The following is a 15,503-nucleotide window of genomic DNA, read 5'->3' on the forward strand; positions in this document are numbered from 1 at the left end:
TCTGAAATAGGCAAAAAAAAAAAAAAAGAGGAGTATAATATATAGAAAAATGACTAAAAACAAAAAAAAAGTTTTCAAAATAACAATATCTTATAGAAAATAGAATTTAATACAGACAGGAAAAGTATGCAGAGCATTTGTATTCAGCCATTTTTTGCATTGAAATCACTTGAAGCACAACTAACTTTGTTATTGAACATTAGTGACTAACCAGCATCACAAATACCAAGATCATAGAGCTTAACTCTATGTCTCCTTGAACCCCAGTCGGCTTCAGCAGATGGCCCTGCACATTGAGCCTGGTTTTGCTGGAGGTTCCTTCCTGTTAAAAGGGAGTTTTTCCTCTCCACTGTCGCTACAAGCATGCTTAGTGTGAGGGATTGCCTTCGACTCAATGAGTCGATGCAATCAACTAGTTTTCCTTATATTGAAAACTTTGAATCAATTTGACTTTATCATTTGGTTGAACTGTAAAGTGCCTTGAGATGACATGTGATGTGAATTGCCGTTATATAAATAAACTGAATTGTAGAGTATTAATTGTCCAATGTCAGAAAATGGAAAAAGCATTGCTCACAAACTTAGAAAGACGATTAGAGGAGGGACATGGTGAAGGATTTGAAGCAGTGTCAGATGTTGGATGACTAGTCCACTCAAATCTGGGGGTTATGAAAGAATTAACAGAAGAAAGCCTTTGTTGAGAGAAAGCTATAAGATGTGCCTATTAGAGTCTTCTTCAGACCATGAAGAAGAACTTTCTCCTATCCGGGGAGACTAAAACTGAACTTTCTGACCTGAATAAAAACATCACAGTACATGTGATCAAAATCTTAAAGTGCACTTTAAACTAATCAAACAATCCCTAATGGTGAAATGGGGCTGATAACATCATGGTGTGGAGGTTCTTTTCATGAGCAGGGACGGAAAATATGACAGAGTTGATATAAGGATGGATATAACCGAGGAATCATGAGAGAAAACCTGTCCTTCTATTTCTACATCCTACTCCCTTCTTCGCATCCATCATATCCGTTGCTTGACTCCCCCCTCCAAAAACAGAAGTAAATACATAAATATTACTGTAATGCATCAATCTATCTCCACCACAAAGTGTATAGATCCAGATTTAGTTTAGGTTATTCTGTTTAGATGTATATTTTCTAATGGGTGCATATTTTAGTTACTATGTCTGAATGGTTTAACTCACTGATCAGCTGGAAGTGGAAGCTAGGAACATACCACTTTCCCAAAGATCTGAGGGGGGAATTTTGTTTAAGTTGATCTTATATTTTCACCTTAATAATCATTATTTGTGGTAAGTCACAGTCATTTTGTTTAATATATTTTAGTTTTGTATGGATTTTTTTGATTTGTTGCTTCTCTGTTATATTGTGCCTCCCTCATGTGGCAAGTTTAGGTTATTCCACCTCTATTTAAGCAGCCTGGGTTTTTTCTCAGTAGGTTAGATTTTGTTTTTGAATTAGTTACTGCTCAGTTAATCTCAGTTCAGTTGGGCTCAATCCATGTTATTTATTATTTAAGCTATTTTGTTTCGACATTTTATCCTTTTTGAACTATTTTTTGACATTATTAAATCAACTTTTTATTTTTTTTTTAACTCCTTTGTCTTTATTTAAGTTTGGTCCCTCACAATTACCTTTAAAGGTGCAAAGTACGCAACTTCACAGTCTAGATTTAGATAATCCTTTAAAATATAAATGTACAAATAGGAGCTGATTTTGAGGGAGACAGAGTATCTTTGAGGTAGGTGTAAAATATTTTTATTGAATATATCTTACGTCAAACTGAAATAACCATTGTAAAGATTTCCCAACGTCTTCAACTGCAAATCCATAGTGTTTGAATGATGCCTACTTATTTTTTAGTACCGTATTACTATAATACTTTGAATATAGATTTACTAATAACTTAAGCAGAGGTGTTAATGTTACCAGCTTCATGCTTAATGTACAGTAAGTTTCCTAATATCCCCAGCCTGTGCCTTTTAATATTCTCAGATACATACACCTGCTCGACATGCAAGTGTGTAATTGCTGTGTGTTCCTGCAGAGTAAGGCTGTCCCCACAGACGGCTGAGTGCACTGGCTTGTAGCATAAACACGCCTGTTATTCCTGCTCTGTTCTGCTTCGAGTCCTGGGGTCGGAAAAACTAACAACACATCCTGCTGCTGTGCGTCAATCAGCCCATATCAATGATTAAACAGCTCCTTTATTCCTTTTTCATAAGCAAAACCTTTCAGTTCACCTTATATTCTCAACCCGACCGCAGCGCCCTCGAACAGACAAGGATAAAGGGACACAGGAGGACAGAGTATGGCTAAACAACATGGGTAAATATATAAAAAGGTCTTTTGCAATGTTTTCATTTATTAAAGAAAACATATTCTGCTTCCTTTTAAATGAGCTCGGATGAGTGCATGGGCAATGCAAAATATATTCATTACATTTTTTGTAAAAAAAAAAAACTTCTCTCATATAATGAGATTTGATCTCCTAATTGAACCCCCCACCCCCTTGTTCACATAAAAATGTCTGCAAACCCTAAATCAGACCCAGAAGAGAAGAAATGGAACCTTATGCACAACCAGTACAGATGCAGTCACTGACTCCTATACAGTGGTGGATGAAGTACTCAAAATTAGTACTTGAGTAAAAGTATTCATACTCAGTCAAATCGTTCTCAAATACAAGTGAACTTTACTTTCCACCATTGATTTTATATAGTAGATAAATAGCACTTTTTTTTTTTTTTGCCTTAGCATGTGCTAAATGACAAAAATTTTCTTAGTGAAAAACAATAAAAGAAAATACATTAGACACGTAGTTAGGCACTTGCATTTCTTAGCATTCTTGCTTTGTAACAAACTATAGGGGCAGCCAAATGTTATAAATGAACAGCAAGAATTCTTTTTTTTCCTCAGCAGCCATTTTGCAGTGCAGGCAGAGGACATGCCACTCTGATAATGATAATAAGGTGGGCGGAGCTTCATTTGGGTTGCGATGAGAAGTGCTGGGCTTGCCTGGGGTTGATGGATGAGAGCAGTGACTGCAATGTAATAATCTGGAGGTTTCTGATTTCTGTTATCTTGTTTACCAGAAAACAAAATTTTTAAGGAATGTAGCCTTAAAAAATGGTGAGATGTTTTTTGTTTGTTTTATTGGTTCTAGAAGCTGTAGGGAACCAAACTTAAGTTCAAAAATGTGTAAAAAAAAAAAGAACTTTGCACACAAAAAAACAAAAACAAAAAATTAAGCAAATCTACCATGTAGTAAATGTAATTTTAAGTCTACATAACATAATAAAAATCTACAAATTGAGTATAATTTTTTAAATCCCCTCGTCAGCCATTTCATCCAGGTTTGTGGAGGCAAAGATGGAGGATATCAGACCTCGTGGAGAACTTTGCAGTTTCCTTAATAAGATTGATTCTTGTTTTGGTGAAAATGTTTACAGTTTTGTTAAAGAGGTGTAAATACTCTTTAGCTTACCTTTATTTAATGATTTTATAGTAATTTTGGGCAGACATTCGCTCCATTTAACATGCTTTTGCAACCAATTGAGAATTCAACTTTGTCTCCTCATAATTACATAAAAAAAAACCTCCTAATTAATGTCTATATAAGGATGTCTGATTGGTAAAAAAAAAAAAACACCCTGGAATGAGGAAGAGCGGTATGGCATGTGGTAGGGTTGACCATTTTTGCAGACGATGTGGTTCTGTTAGGGTCCTTAAGTCATGACCTTCAGTTGTAATGGAAAGGCAGAAATTTTCAAGTTCTTTTTCAGGAGTAAGGGCAGCATAGAGCAGAAAATGCCTCAACTCTCAACTATGTTAGCAGGAAGTAGATTTTGGCTAAAAAGAAAGGAAATAAGTAGGCCTAGGCAAAATATCGATTCAATTATTTAATTTCTATTTTTGTGCTGCGGGCGATTTACAAAAAAATCTAATAGATTTCTTTTATAACGGCCCATTTTTGGCTACCTGTAGTATCTGCAGCAGCAGTATTACTCTCATGTTGCTGTCTGACAAGCGACAGCGTCACACAAAACAGCAAATGACATCATAAATGCAGATGAATGAGAGATTTTGTTCTCAAAAATGGAATAAAATCAACTGTTGTTTGGTAATGCAGGGCTTAAAGTTCTCCGGCGTAGTGGCGGATTTCTGGCATGCAGCAACTGCAGTTGGAGATTTCGTTTTTTTCGAGAGGGGAAAGTATGTTCATAACAACACCAGTGGTTACTCTGACTGCTTTTCAGAAGGCATTACAACCCAAACAAACTTCAGCCAAGATAGCAAAAATGGCAGTGAATAGTGGCTTGTAAACATTAGCAACACACAAGGTTCCCCGCGATGGAAGGCGTGGCAAGTTTATTTACATGCAGTTGTATTAGAAGAAATGTGGTTATGTATTGAAATGCATATTCAATACAAAATTTAATATGCATTCAATTGTGGAGGGGATTTGAAAAAAACGTAAATCCAATTTTAAAAAATTTGGCCATTTTATTTTTAGGCTATATTGCCCAACCCTAGAAATAAACTTTCTTCATAGATTGGTTGGGTTTACTGTTCCACAACACTGGGCATGCACAGACACCTCATGCCAGATAAACACTGCCAGTTTGTGCACTCTAATATATTGAATCTGTATTATATATTTTTTTCCACTCTCATACCCGGTGTTCTGTCAGATGAGCATTCCCGGTCAGACCAGCATACTCCTAGTCAATACCCGCTTATCCCTTTAATGTATCCCTTTAGTTTATTCCCATTTAACCCATTAGTTTATCCCTTTAGTTTTGTACAAAAAATAAACTTTAAATCAGAGTGTATCCTTTTAGTCAGAAATACAATTTAATTACTTACTTTTGGTGGGGTTTTTTTAAGCATATGGCGATCTCACCTTAAATTATATATTTTTTTGAACATGACTAAAGGGATACACGCCCATTGAGGTAATTTAAAGTACAATTCTACATGTATAAACTCACATCTGAGATCCAGCGAATGTGTATTGACTATGGGTATGCTGGTCTGACAAGGTATGCTCATTTGACAGAACATCGGTTTTAAAAAATGATCCCTAATCCTCTCCCAAACTGCTGGTTCTATCTGTACAAACAGCTTAAACAACAAAATATATTTTCAGCTACACCTAATGCTGTTTCAGTTCAAATGGGGCATCATATTAGAAGTTCTGTGCTCTAAGCTTGACAGTCTGTATCTCAGAGCAACGTTAAAGAAGCTTTTAACATTTTTTATTTATATGACAACATATAGGATACATAATTGACAAAGACATGATAAGGATGAAAATACCACCATTAAGGTACCATAACTGGCAAACCTTTATGTGTTAAATTAAACTGGGAAATCATGATCTGCTGCAGAGCAACCAAAACCCTGTTCTTAACTGACCTATTCTACACATTATAAAAACAGAGGTCATTTAGGGATTAGAACCACGTTAAAGTTAGACAAGTATAAAAAATGTATGGGCTTGTAGAAATGTAATCCACAGTGGTTACAAATTCTGGAAAGCCTAGTTTGTAATTTATGAAACTCTGTTTGCAAAATTTTATTTTTTTTCTTTGTTTTCCTCAAGTTGTCATTAAAATCTGTTCCCTATCTTTCTAACGAAATGAGTTAAATTAAATATCTCATCTTGTGAACTGGATGTATCCTCTCACCACGATGTTTGGCACCGAAAACAATAAAAATCTGTTTAAATAAATCATATATTATGTTAGCTTCACCATCAATAATCTATTGACTCCTCAATAAAACAAAAGATCTCAATGAAGATGGTGGCTTTTTTTAAAAGTCATTTTTTTCTATTAATTATTTATTTGGACAAGGCTGTAAATTATTTATCAAGACACTTATTTTGAAGATATTTTGCTTTGCAATTGTAATGGAATTTATAAATGCTGTGAGCAAAGCAAGCGGAAAGACGTGCATGTTTTTGTCATATTTCTAATTTGCATTATGGTGCAGGCGGACAGTAGCAAACCCACTGGCATGACAAAATACTACTGCAGTGAGAGAAAAAAAAATCTCCCCCTTCAATGCAAGAAAGTGTAAAACTATGCAGACATGTTGCTCTTAGACGTGCTATGTGTTACTTATCCGCTGACCTTGGCAATTCCAGTTTAGACTCTCCTCTGCTTCTTTCAGCTGAGCATCGATGTCTCTGAGTTGACCCTGAATCAGAGGACGCTCCACATCCAGAGCAGACAACATCGCCTGCATTTAAAGGAGAAGAAGGAAGAAAAATATTCCAAAGTTAATGTTCTTTTTGATGAAACCAAAACATTGTGAAGCTGAAATACAAATGAGTTTGTATTGCTTCAATAAAGTCACAATTTCAACATCATTTGCAAGTTTTTTACCACTTAAGACAACCCAAATGTTGCTCCAGCTGAAAACTACTTTTTGTTTTTTTTTTATATGATAAACTTAATTGAGGAGGGTTTGATAAATGCAGCTGTGGATAATATGAGCTGTCTGCCGCGTTGCTGTGTTAATTACATCAGTGATTTCTTGCGTATTGTTATATTATTCATCACTGACACTGCTATTCCCCTCTGTTCAGTTCCAATTAAGACCAACCGTGTTAAAGTGTCTTGGGTAAAGACAAGGCATATTGTTATTCATTTTTCAAACAGGTGAACAAACACTGTGATCTTCTCTCTGTGAAATTCAGGAATGACTTTCACATATGTCAGAAATGACAGGAGAAGAGTAAATAGTTTTCTGCAAAGGTAATTTATGATGGGGCAAATTCCAATGTAATTTCAGTCCATTACTGGCATCATTTATTTATAGACACCTTTGCTCTCTTTACAAGTTATATGAGTTTAAAGCATCCTGTGAGCGTAAATGACAGTTAGAAATGATACAACTGGTCCTATATATGTCTACCATCCACAGTGTGAATCCATGTCCCCTAGAATATGATACTCTGACATATGTTGCATCCATGATCTGTCAGGATTAAAACAGCAATTTACATCAATTGTTGGATGCAATCAGCTGCATTTCCTTAGATAAAAAAATTGCATAACATTTCTCCGTAATGATTGAATATTTAACTTTGCTTCTATTTCTGCTTAGCAATAAGAAAATATTGACTCTTGCAAACCTTGTTGTATCGGGCTGTGGTAAGTTCCAGGGTAGCCACATACTGCCACAGCTGCTCCCTGGCTGCGTGGATCTTCATTGCAGCTTCTGGTATGGCTTCGGTGGGTCCACCCAGCAAATACCGTACTTCTCTAAGCACCGCTGCCAGCTGGGAAGTAGTAAAAGAGTCAAAATCGACATGATTAACACTACATCAAGGTATGTTTGTTGTTGCTGTTCAAACAGTTCCAAAGACCAGAGCAGGACAAATTGATAATTATCTCATCAATAATTGAAAACTACAAGTAAACTTAGGGAAGTTTATGTATGAAAGGGATTACAGATTAAATCTTTATGTAACCAAACCAGACTTTTTATGCTTGGTCAATTAGAATGATCATTTTATTTATTTCATATCTACAGTATATTGTTGTGGCTTTAAAGGTATGCCTCCATTAAGCTTTTTTTATGTGAGATTTCAAAACAATAAGATAATCATCGTTTTTGTTTTGGCATTTAGAAAAGACAAATAATTTAGATAATCCAAATTACCTAAGGTAGTCTGAGTTATTGTCAGATAGTGAGAAAAAAAAATGTTATGCACTGTAACTGTTAATTGTGGACAACATTATGATAATACAGAGTTCATTTTTTATGGCATAAAAAAATATATGCTTCATGTCTTAAATTAAAGCATAGATGATGGCATGACTTATTTTTTAATGTGCCAAACATACAGTGAAACTATCATAATTCTAGTCAAGGTTTACCATGATATGTCATAAAAGCCTATGTCTATTTTCAGGCAATGTGCAAAATAAATATAAAAACCTGAGGCTTGAAATTGACAGAGATCAGATGAGTGTCCGAGTCTCTTGTGATTAAAGGCAAACTGAGGTTGTACTGCGAGCTCTCGCTCACGCCCTCTGTCCACGTCTCATACAAGTCGGAAGAGTATCTGAAAAACCAAACACAAAACAGACAAGCTTTAAACATAATCAAGCTTTTATAGAAAGCAAAACATTTGCATCGACGTTGCTTCACCTTTCCATAAAAAAAAAACTCAGCCTTTATTTTACAGATATAGACGAATATGCTACGACTGTGAAATTTACATAAACAACAAAACAAGCGGCTAAAAGGCGTATGATTGAGCCATTTTATCAACCCTCTGAGGTTGTAAATCGAATGAGAGGCGTGATCCGCCCGTCTGTGTCAGCAAACAATAAGGGCAGAGGGAGCAGAGTGAAGGAGTGCTAGTTGCAAACATGTTGGGGGGTATAATATGAGGATAAACGCTGAATCATCTGCGAAAGGCAAACAGACAAGATGTCAGGGTTCTGTACGTTCACATCAATCTGTAAATAGCCACATTTATGATGAGAACTTCAGTGTGCGCAGCGCGTTCCTTATTGAATCTCTGCTTTGAGCTTCATTTCCTGATAGTGGCACTGCAGACTCAGAGGCAATCAAAAGCCTCGGTCATGGCCATAAATCAAGCTGCATTTTGTCTGTGGGGGTAATGAGTGAGGATGTCAGTCCTGTTCCTAAATGGAATATGTATAATAATAGTAGCATTCATCGGAGGGAGCTGAGATGATTATTACTGAGGAGGATGGGCTCTAATTTCTGATGGGAGTAAATTGTGGGCAAATAACTAGTCATCCCTTGACTCTGTTCTGGGGGACATGAACTGAAGAAGTAAAGCTTGTAAAGCACCAACGAGGAGTTCTCAGTCTGCAGCTGTATAAGAATATTAGAATTTATGCACAGCTGTATATGGTACACATTACCCATTCCATATAAGGATGGATATCCAGTTGAAATCTGATGTGTTTTTATAGTGATCCTTTCATTTGTTTTAGCTTAGTATTGTACTTATTAGCTTTTAACTATTTATTACATTTTAGGGTTTAACTGCATTCTTTTAAGAATGAGTGCATTTTGCTCAAAAAGATGCATCTACAATAATGAAACTCATTTATCTCAAACATTCCATAGAGAATTTTCTAGCCGGGGAGATTATAAAAAATATATAAAATCTTTGCTTAAGTTAAAATTGTTTTAATATCTTATCATTGCTGCCACCAATACATTTCTTGGTGATTGAAAGCCAAATGGAACATTGGAGTTCCTTCATTGCAAGCTTTGACAAAGCAAAAGATAAAGAAACAATTCTGTGTCACAGCTAAAGCTAAATTAGCTTCAGCTGGATGCTTCTTTAATACAATTCAACTATCCTCACAGACGCAAGTAAAAAAAAAAGGCCAAACAATATGTGTTGTAAAGAAAAACACATAATTGTAAACGAAAACTCTTTTTCATTGACAACGAAAAGTTTTTTAGTTTTTTTGCATGTGGTCTGAGACCATTGCTCACTTGGCATCAATGAGCAGCGACAATGCATATGGGATTATGGGAGTCCTATGGAAAGATTTGCAGAGCAGCACCACAGTAATGAGGACATAAATCATGCCCAGAACCGCATGCCTACATCCTGATCCACAAGGACCGCTTCATGAATGCTAGACGGTAAACTAACAATATTGCAAAAGCTCTCCATAAAAATAGAGATATTATTAGTGGTTATTACATAACAAATCCTCCTCTTGTTTTAAATGTTCTGCCTTTTAATTCACAGTGCAATAAAGGGATGCCTTCTAGTCCCCCTCTGTCCTGTTCTTTTATTCAGTAATACATATATGATGACACACACTGTAAGGTGAGATGATATCCACACACCTGTCCAGCAGTTGCATCATCTCCTCATATTTCTGGATAACCCTGGCTCCCTGTGCAGACTCCAAGCACCTACAACAAAAAACGAAAGTTTATGACCCCTGCATGATTTCACAATTAATTCCAATGCTTTACACAGGGATTTTTAGGCACATCATAGAGTGGGTTTATCGGGACAGCTTCACAAAAGAGTGAAAACATCAAGCTTGAATTTTGTATTTTGGTTGAAGAGTAACTCACCGAGGTAAGAGGTGCCTCAGTTTGGAGAAGGGGGAGTGGATGCGCTTTTGTAGCTTCTGGGCCCACCTCAGCCCTCCAGATACCACCGGCATATTCTTACCCACTGGTTCTCCGCCTGAGGATGAAAAAACATGCCAATCATTGCACTGAACTACATGGATATGGAGCTTTATGCACATTAAACCCATTCCCTGCAGCTAATATTGATTAAAGAACAGACTGGTCTTTGAAGGGTGATAAACCAAATTTTAAATCTTCTCATTGCTTGAGCCACAGCTTGGCATCTTTCTGGTATCTGCACATTGTAAATCCTTTAGTTTTATGTTTTCATTTCCTTGTTATTATTCATTTATATATTTCACTTGTTGCTATATTTAATGTTTATCAATTAATTCAATAATTACTATGCATACTGTAGATGGTACTTTATTAGTGCATTACATCACCTACAGCTCTCTAGTTTTTTCTTGTGTTGATCCGAATCTCTGCTCAGTTTCTTTCAGGTTAATTAGTCGCCCTACCTAAGCTCTCTGCTTTCACTCTGTCTCATTTTCTGCATTTTTTTCCTGTTATTCACACGTAACCTGGAAGTAGCCATGCTGATGTGTGTAGAACTTAGTTGAGTTCTATGTTATCAATCTGGGATGGTTGCCATTCACTCTGCCCGTGAAAAGGGGGGACGTTTAGTACAATACTTCGGACTAGGTGACATGCCTGCAAGTAGCACAATACGCTTTCAGCCAATCGTAGCAGCGAATCTTGACATTTCGTAAGCTGATAAATTAAGATTTTTCCAAATCCTGTCTGAAGAAAAGCACAGACATCTTTACCATCTATAAATAAAGTGCTTCTATTTGCTCCTTTTTTTAAACGAGAAATTGTTGCTACTTTAACTAAAATTGGATTCATTGTGGTATCGACAGGTGAGTCCTGTCAATGCCTTCTTGACTGTCGTCATTTCTACATGTCCCACCCTAAAAAACACTGCTGGCATGTCATTGGTCCGACCTGCTGGTGGTTTCAAGACCGACATATTAGTGGGAGTCTTTCAAGACGGATTTGCTGTGAGACTGAAAACTCAGAACAATCCAGCTTGCAGCGCAAGGTTAATTCACACATACATTTTATGGAAACTTCCACCACTGCCTCAGTATTTAAAAACCTGACTTCTTATAGGTTAGTGCTCCACTCTTTTGTTCAGCAGGTCTACTGTTCACTGTCACATCCGCTTGTTTCTCCATTCATAAATTATGTCCTGTCGTCTTTATGCATCACCATTTCGCTAGTCTCCAGATTTGTGTTTGTAAGACTTGTATAGTGCTAATTAGACTTAAGGGACTTTAATGTCTGTACTTGGGTCCTTCTCACACCTTCAGTCATGACAATAGATCCCCAATAGATTATTTTTTTTAAGGGGGTTTTGAAGCAAAAATATACATTTTATTTTCGGAAACTAACATCTAATCTGAGTGGGCCAAAGTCAAAACTTGATTTCTCACTGCAAAGGATCCAATATGAGACACTCAAGGTTTTACAAACTTCACTACATCCAAATATTGCATTTGCACAAAACCTTCATACTAAAATGTAGAACATAATCTTATTGCTTTGTAATGAAAAACAGAAACGTAACACTATTTTGGACCTTTGTTAAAATAATCCACAATCATGCAATTACATCAAAGCTTTTGCAGTGTTTTGGTAAATATTCTTAAGAAAAATGTAAAAGAGACAGCTGGTAAAGTTGAAGGGGTGTCTATTATATAAAAGTGCTGCAGCCTTTTTGTAGCACATGGGGTAGAGGGGAGGTATATGATTCTTACATCAAAAGAAGACAGGTCACTCTGGCACATTTTGTAGCATCTTATTGAAATAACATATAATCTGTAGTGATCTATGAAACAAATGCAATTGAAGCAAATCCCTAACCTCTTACCACCTTGCATAGTCTTAATACTGTGTACTGACTCATTAAACTTTAACATTAAACAACTTTAACTTCAAATTAACAATAGTCTTTGCAAAGAGTTATTTACACACACGTGTCTTGGACACATTGCATTACATACCTATTTACAAAAGAGTATAGATTGATGTTTGTAGAAAAGGTCTGACCATGTCAGTATAACAAAGGCCATTCAATGTGTAAAACCAAAATGAAAAGTATAAGCACTAATATTTACTATTATTTATAAAACAGATAATCTGGCCTTATACAGAATACAGTAGCTAACATATATCCTGTTCATGTTTCATATGAAACTATCCAGAGCTGTAAAAAATGAAAATGGTTTGAAAATGGACTCAATAGTGGTTTTATAAATGGCAGATTACTTCTTTAAGATCAGTGTTTTTAAGAGATAGAGCCGGTTTGCCCCAAACTCTCATTAGATTAGTCATTAGATTCTGCCTCTAAAACACAGAAAACACCATACTCAAACACGTTTTACAAAATAAAGACATTAGTATACAGCTCTGTTTTAGACCATACCGTAAATTATCCTACTGATAAAAACGTACCTTCTCTACATGTTTAGTTTACTTGACCGACTATTAAAGAAAGTGTAAAACCTTCTTCCACATTTTAACCCTAACCTGTCTGCTGTGTTCCTTTAAAAAATTGGGTTCCAGTTTTTCTTCTTTTTCTTTCATGAACAAATTTCCAGGCCCTCAGAGTTTTGCTCTGTTTAAACTAAGGTGAAACTGGAGAACTGGAAGGTCTGTGAAAACTATTTAACGCACTGCATACTTTTCAAATTAATATTTGTAAAAGATTTTTCGGAACTTCTGTTGTTTCGTTTCCTCTATACATTACTGTTCAACTTTGTAATGGTTTAATATTTTAGCTTAGAGATCATACATATATAGATCCAGTTGGCCTAGTGGGTTAGAGCGGTGCGCTTGTGCTCTGAGAAGGTTGCAAGTACCCAGTTTGATCCCCACACCCTGCACTCTGGGTTTCTGAGCAAGACCCTTAACCCCACAATGCTCCCCAAAGAGATGGGTTAAATACAGAGAGGGAATTTCATTGCGCTGTACATAACAATAAAGTTCAATTCTATACTTCTTGTCTTGAAACTTGCATATTTGCTATTTTTGTCTTTTCTCTTTCTTTCATGTTATTAAATAAAGACCTAAGCTGAGGGAAGCGAGGCCTGCCTTTAGTTACTTTTGTCTGTTTTTGCGACTGCCTGGATGAGTTGATGATGTGCTCTTGGAATAATTTAGATTTAGAGCACTGTAAGGGAGTTCAGAAGCTTCCCTGGAGTCCCAAAGCCTTGCAATTGGCTTTATAACCATTTATGTCATTTTTAATCTGGGTTTTAATTTCTCCAAATAAATCAGCAATGTGCTGCTCTAATTAATATATTTTAATAGAGCAAAAACTTAAAATCTTATTTCAGTTGTTTACAGATTCTATAGGTCAGAGCTGTTGCAAAAAAAATCCTTTTTTTTAAAGTTAATTCATTATCAAACTAAGGTGATAGTTTTAATTAACATAAAGCCAGACTTGCATTAGTTGTTGTTTCTATTTAGTAATATCATTACATAAATAATCTTTAAAGAACAATATATTTTTTTACCCATTTTAACTTTGCTGGGGATTTAACTTTTTATATTTTTATATTATTAACAGCCCTGTGCATTAAGGTTTGTGACAACAAGTCAAGTTGTATAAAAGATCAAAACATCTAAGTACGTTTACAATTGTTAAAGAGGAAGAGCTAAAACAAGCTGGGCAAAACAAATGTTAGCCCTAGAGAAATCACAGTTTTAAATTGATCAAATGTGACACCAACTTTATTTTAGTTTCTGCAATAACTAACAAAGGCCAAAGAAAAAAAGAAGAAACCAAAATCCCCAGATAAAGAACTCTATTAGAGGTATTTATCGATTTGTTGTGGTTTTCAACTATATTTACACTGACTTATTGGACTTTATTTCTAAGAAAGACTGCAGGAGGTTCTGCATTTATTTAGACAATGGAACTTTTCTTTTGGGAGACAAGCAGCGCAACAGTGTTGTGAATGAGAATTACTTTTACACGGTTAGGAAATCAATTTGCACTGCAGCATGTAAGGGAGCCTGAGAAACTGCACAATAGGTGTGTTATGGATTTAAAGCCAGCAAGTTTTCAATGGTTTTTGCTCTTCTAAGGTATAAAATTAAAACTATTTAAAATAAAAATAAAAAGATTTCAGAATATCCCTCAGGCATTCTAATCAAACTCATTGCTCACTGAACAGAAACTTATTTTCTTAGCAACATTTCAGCCTTTTTAAGAAACTTTGAGCAAAATATAAAAAGTCATCTTACCAACAAAAAGAAACTGTCTTAAAACATAAATACTTTCTGGGAAATTCATCTTATAACCTGAGGTAAATACATATAGTACAACTTCTATGATATTGTTCTGAACCTGACCCATTTCCTTTGCAGCCTTCAGCTGTTTGTTGTAGATGACTTTACAGGAATTTAGCTCTTCGTCAAACATGGACAAAAGGGACGGATATCTGCTTGCAGCATCCACAGTAATTAATGGACGCTCCACCAGGCTGCCAAACCTTTCAAGGACCTGAAAACATAAAACAAATTTAAGAAAAAAGTCTTTGAGGTAAGAGTCTGGCCATTGATTTATTCATGTAAGAAAGAGCGATTACTTGACCAGACCTTAAAGGTGTGCTCCAGTCCTGAGGCATTATCAAAAGCCTGACAAAAGATTGCTCCTAGACGGCGATCTGTGTCATCCACCTTAAGCCTAAAGTCCCTCAAATCTCCTTCAAACTCCTGAAAGGCAAATAAATCAGCAGGAACATTGGCCAAAACATCATACCAATGGGCAAAGTAACCCAAAGCCAGTATAACATATTGCTTTTTACATCTCACTGACTCTGTTATTCAGCTAAGACTGATTGCTTCTTACAAGAAAAATAAATTGTCTGTCGAAATGTGAGAAAAGAGAAGCCTGCAACTTATCGGCATTGCAACAGAAACACAATTTCTTTCACAGAAGCTGAGTGTTTAGGTTGCTGGGGCATTGGCCACACTGAAGATTATTCCAAATAAGTCTCATTTTACCCCCAAATATTTGGGAAAATTAGCTGACCTTAAAGTCACCTTCGATGCATGACACATTTTATTCCCCACCATGCATGTGAACTGTGCCCGCACACATAATTATACGTACCGTATTAGTGATGTCCAAGCAATCATATGGCTTTTCTGTAAATATCTTGTAAGAGTCCAAGAACTCTTGATAAAGTGACTGGATCTGCAGGTTAAGGGCTCTTCCTTTGATGCCTCCAATCTCAAGTTTCTCAAGCTTCATCAGGTCCAAACATGTTGACAGCGTTTCCTGTGTTAAACCAATAAAGG

The 15,503-nt window shown here is 36.0% G+C and overlaps 1 protein-coding gene across 1 annotated transcript in view; it reads right to left on the bottom strand.

Annotated features, from left to right (window-relative positions):
* The window catches only part of LOC119796023 (dynein heavy chain 9, axonemal-like), a 236,756-nt gene that overhangs the window by 208,059 nt on the left and 13,194 nt on the right, over window positions 1-15,503 (bottom strand). Inside the window, exons 7-14 of the mRNA XM_038304321.1 lie at window positions 15,316-15,483; window positions 14,799-14,915; window positions 14,553-14,703; window positions 10,128-10,242; window positions 9,891-9,959; window positions 7,980-8,106; window positions 7,171-7,317; window positions 6,164-6,272 (exon numbers count right to left, since the gene is read on the bottom strand). Of these exons, the coding sequence (XP_038160249.1) occupies window positions 6,164-6,272; window positions 7,171-7,317; window positions 7,980-8,106; window positions 9,891-9,959; window positions 10,128-10,242; window positions 14,553-14,703; window positions 14,799-14,915; window positions 15,316-15,483 (1,003 nt within the window). The remainder of the gene's footprint in view (window positions 1-6,163; window positions 6,273-7,170; window positions 7,318-7,979; window positions 8,107-9,890; window positions 9,960-10,127; window positions 10,243-14,552; window positions 14,704-14,798; window positions 14,916-15,315; window positions 15,484-15,503) is intronic.

This window comes from Cyprinodon tularosa, unplaced genomic scaffold, assembly GCF_016077235.1.
Source record: "Cyprinodon tularosa strain WSP-4 unplaced genomic scaffold, ASM1607723v1 ctg531, whole genome shotgun sequence".
In the NCBI taxonomy this organism is placed as follows: domain Eukaryota; kingdom Metazoa; phylum Chordata; class Actinopteri; order Cyprinodontiformes; family Cyprinodontidae; genus Cyprinodon; species Cyprinodon tularosa.